Source organism: Branchiostoma floridae, chromosome 4, assembly GCF_000003815.2.
Source record: "Branchiostoma floridae strain S238N-H82 chromosome 4, Bfl_VNyyK, whole genome shotgun sequence".
Lineage (NCBI taxonomy): Eukaryota > Metazoa > Chordata > Leptocardii > Amphioxiformes > Branchiostomatidae > Branchiostoma > Branchiostoma floridae.
Window position 1 is genome coordinate 19,867,590 of NC_049982.1, and position 4,464 is coordinate 19,872,053.

Here is a 4,464-nt window from a genome sequence, read left to right on the forward strand (position 1 = left end):
CTCCACCGAATGAGATAAGAATGTTCGAATAATGTGGGAGTGCCGCAGAATGCGGTTAGAATAGTTAGAATACACTTAGAATCCTGCTGATTCGGTTTCAGTGTGAAGGCCCTATTACGTACGGTCGAACTAGGCTTAAACAAGGATTTGCATCTACTACAGTCCAGTAATGCCCAAGGCAACACATGGGAATGATAGAAAACCATAAGTTGCTCTCAAAATCTTTTAAAATTCTGCCTCTTAACGAAATCACAAGACATTTAAGGCGTGACAGAAAAGTTACGTTATTCAATTTAAGTACTGTAGTTGTATAATTGTTGGTCAGACCAAGTCAATGAACACTTTCGCTGCAATTAAAAAGAATGACACCCCAAAACACAATTTTTCTGGTCCAATGTAAGTTAAAGATTCATGTATCGTATAGACATCAGCAGCATATTGATTTCCTACCTTTTTATTTCTCAGGTAGACCAGCTTATGGTGCCACTGCGGAAAGGACAGAAGGGCGGACGGGCAATTCTGAGTGAAAGGGTTAACGTGTGGGCCGTCTCTCGAGGACAACGAACATTCAAATATACGGATGAGCGGGAACAATATGTAAAAATGCGTAATGAATCTTCTTGGTAGGTCATACTTTGCATGGCTCCACTGCAAAGCAGTGCAATAGCACTGAGTTGGACAACCCTGCTGGGTAAAGATGACAGAAATAATAAATAAATAAATAAATGATAAATACTTATAGATCATACAATCTGTCCGTTACATCTCTTGTTTGCATTATAAAGACCAAATGGTGATAACTCCAAAAATACACGCGTACGATTATATATTGTTGTCGTGTGTCTATTACGTTATGACCAGGGCAAAGAGTAGGTGTAACTTCGACAAGGTAGTTTACAAATAACAAAATGAATCGATAGAGAGGTGCGTCAATATCTTTAGAATTGCATTCCTAAGTTGTTGTTATTTTCTTATTGTTGTTTATTTCCTTTTACACTGAACAACTGGAAAGGCCGACATTTGCTCGCGAGAAAAAAATATTTTAGTCAATCTCAATCCCAAAGTAAAGACGCTACTGCCTTTAATCCTTTTTTGTCGCTGATAAGAACAAACTGAAGAACTATAGGAACATATATTACAGCTTTGATACATCAAATAAGTTTTTTTTTTCTTAACAAAATTATCTTTTCAATTTTACGAAAACTGATAAGAAATAGTGTTAATTTTCAAGATGCCTGTGTTATGTTTTTCAGCTTCTTCTAATACTAGACAAAACCCCGCGTGGGGCATGATGTCTAGGACATACTCATGATCAGAGGCCTAACCCAAGTGTGGCCGGTGGTGGTGGTGCAAGCCGTCAACAAAATTAAAAAAAAAAAAAAAGTGGTGCATAAATAAACGAACAACGTGATACTGTACATTGCCACACTATGTATAGGCTCCTACCCTTACAGCTGGGTGAAGCCGGGGGTAGCCATAGTACTTGGCTACCCTAGCTTTGAAGCTATCTGTGGTCATAGCTTCCGTAAGGTGTTGCGGTACTGCATCTCATTATATTTCAGCCATACATAGTATGGTGAAATATATTGTATTCGTAATGTTTCTTTCTTTCTTTCTTTCTTTCTCCTGTCAAATCTTCAAAGTGATTCATCTCCGCCGTTCCTGGACCGAATGACCTGAAATTTGGCACAGGGGTAGAGTGGGCCAATACCTTGATGCTTTTTTCCCATTTTTTTCATATCTGCCTCTAAAATGATTTTATTGAGATTTTTTGGTCAATTTTAGACCAAAACTGTATATTTTGGCCCCTGTACCCTGGTATTACAACCAAATGAGCTGAAATTTGACAGAGATCTGCCTTGATAATGCCCCCATATAAATTCGATAACATTTTTGGTGTACAGTACAACAAAATGCTTATTTTTGCGATTTTTTGACCAATTTTTGACCAAAAAAGGACACTTTTGGCCCCTGTACCCTGGTATTACAACCAAATGAGCTGAAATTTGACAGAGATGTGCCTTGATAATGCCCTCATATAAATTCAATAACACTTTTGGTGTACAGTACAACAAAATGCTTATTTTTGCGATTTTTTTTACCAATTTTTTACCAAAAAAGGACACTTTTGGCTCCTGTACCTTGGTATTGCAACCGAATGAGCTGAAATTTGACACAGATGTGCCTTGATAATCCCTTCATATAAATTCAATAACACTTTTGGTGTACAGTGCAACAAAATGCTTATTTTTGCGATTTTTGGCCAATTTTTTACCAAAAAAGGACACTTTTGGCTCCTGTACCCTGGTATTACAATTAAATGACCTGAAATTTGGTATAGATAGGCATGGGATACTTTGTAACAAGATTCAAGTAAAATTTTTGACATAAACAACTTTAAAATGATTAATTTTGGCACTTTTCTGAGGGGAAATTTGTTTTCTTTTGGCCTCCTGACGTGACCTTCCGTGACCCCGCACAGAGCCACACCTGTGCGCGTCAGTCGGAGAGTTAATTGAATCAAAGACCTAGCCAATCAGCGAAGAGGAGGCCAAAGGCTAATTAATATTCATAAGCGGGGCCTCATGATCCCGTATATAGCAGTGTTCCCGCCAGGGGGAGCGAAGCCCGCCTAAGGCTCTCGCATTTCAGAAGGCTCTATATTGTATCAGTTCTTAGGGGCATATCTATGATAATCGCAGCAGTCACTTAACCTCTCTTCAGGAGTTTAGCGTAACACTATTTCAGGTCAAACCGTCAAAGGCAACTAAAAACAAACTTTAACGTTACTGAGTTCAACAGTACTTATAACTTGTTATCCGAAGTTGAAACGCTAGCGATGGTATTTTCGCTGCGCTGTTAGCTCCGTGCGACTGTTGTTGACGGTCTTATAACGGTATATTTTGCACCCCTGTACCCTGGTATGAGTAACATTTGGTATAGATAGGCATAAGATAGTTGGTAAAATGATCCAAGTAAAATTTTTGGCGTAAAGTACTGTAAAAGGCTTAATTACAGCACTTTTTTTAGGGGAAATTGGTTTTCTTTCGTTCTCCATGCCATGACCTTTCGGACGTTCACCCCACAGAGCCGACATCTACACCTGCGTCTAGCCGGCAGGAAGAGTTAATTCAATTAATGGTTCGAAGGCTAATTAATATTCATAAGCGGGACCACACAATACGTTACTTGAAGACTCAGGCCGTACAGACTTCTCGCCAGGATTTTTTCAAAGCGTCGGACAGGGGTACGGGGGCCGCCGAATGTCCCTGGCGGGGTCCAGGGGCAGGGCCACTGTGGGGGGACCCAGGTGGGCGAAGCCCCCCCGGAAGCACTTGCATTTTAGACTATTGAGAAGGCGTCTTTTATCAGTTTTTTTAGGGCCATATCTACGATAATCGTAGCAGTCACTTACTTCTCTTCAGCAGTTTGACTTTAAAATATTTCGGGTCAAAGCTTCAAAGACAACTAAAACCTCATAAACAACAAACTTTACTTAGCTCAACAGTATACAAAAATATTGTACGGGTTGCCATCCTTAGTTGAAGCGCTTATTTATAGCGCTAGTATCTTCGCTGCGCCGTTAGCCGCCGTGCGACTTTTGTTGACGGTCTGATATCCCTACGTCGCCGCCTCGCTGACATTCCCATGTTTCAAGAAAAATACCCAGCAAAAAATGCTGTACTGCGTCAAATTCTATTCTATAAAACATGTGGGACTCAGTGTTACAGTCTAAATATTTTGTAGAAGCACCGCTGTAGGAAAGAAGGTCCAAGCAATGTAAAACATCACGTAGCATGAAGTTCGTTGTCAACTGGCACACAGCACATGACTGTTTGAAACTCTAAGTCTAATCAACAGTGTTTGATTGATAGCCGGCGGTCCTTTGATGAAGTCGGCGAAAGGTGCGTTAGTTAGAAAATCTGCGTTTAGTTTTGATACGTAATTATAAGTTAGACAGTGGCGAGAATGATTATTTTCTCATCAACATTTCTCTTCAGAATTATTTGAACTTAATTGTACATCTAAACAATTGGCTTACCTGTGCAATGTTTATATGATTAATGATCATGTGTAACGTATGGCTCCTAGTCAATAGATCAGCATTTTCTCTATAGTGACCACTTGTCTATAGTGGCCACATTTCCTAGTGCTGTTGTTGTTTGACATAAACTTTGAACATTTAAATTGTAAGTAACTTTTTAAACTGCCTCAGAAGTTCTCAGCCCAATAAAACACTCTCAGCGCCAGGTAGACAGACTGGCCAGACAGACGAAAATAAATCCTTCGAACAAGGTTCAATCGTATCTTCATGGGTCTGGCAGGAAGTTGTTAAACTAAAATAAGAATAGGCTCGATGGCTGATTGCATACAAAGTAAAACAGTTTAACAGTTTTACAGCTTGAAGAAAACAAACCGCTCCTACTAGTACCTGCACCTGCTTGATAATTATTAAATCGTATG

At 39.6% G+C, this 4,464-nt stretch overlaps 1 protein-coding gene across 1 annotated transcript in view; it reads left to right on the forward strand.

Moving 5' to 3' along the window:
- LOC118414712 overlaps window positions 1-692 on the forward strand; it is a 2,723-nt gene extending 2,031 nt beyond the window's left edge. The window contains exon 3 of the mRNA XM_035818911.1: window positions 466-692. Coding sequence (XP_035674804.1) covers window positions 466-627 — 162 coding nt within the window. The 3' untranslated portion in view covers window positions 628-692. The remainder of the gene's footprint in view (window positions 1-465) is intronic.
- Window positions 693-4,464: the final 3,772 nt, after the last annotated feature.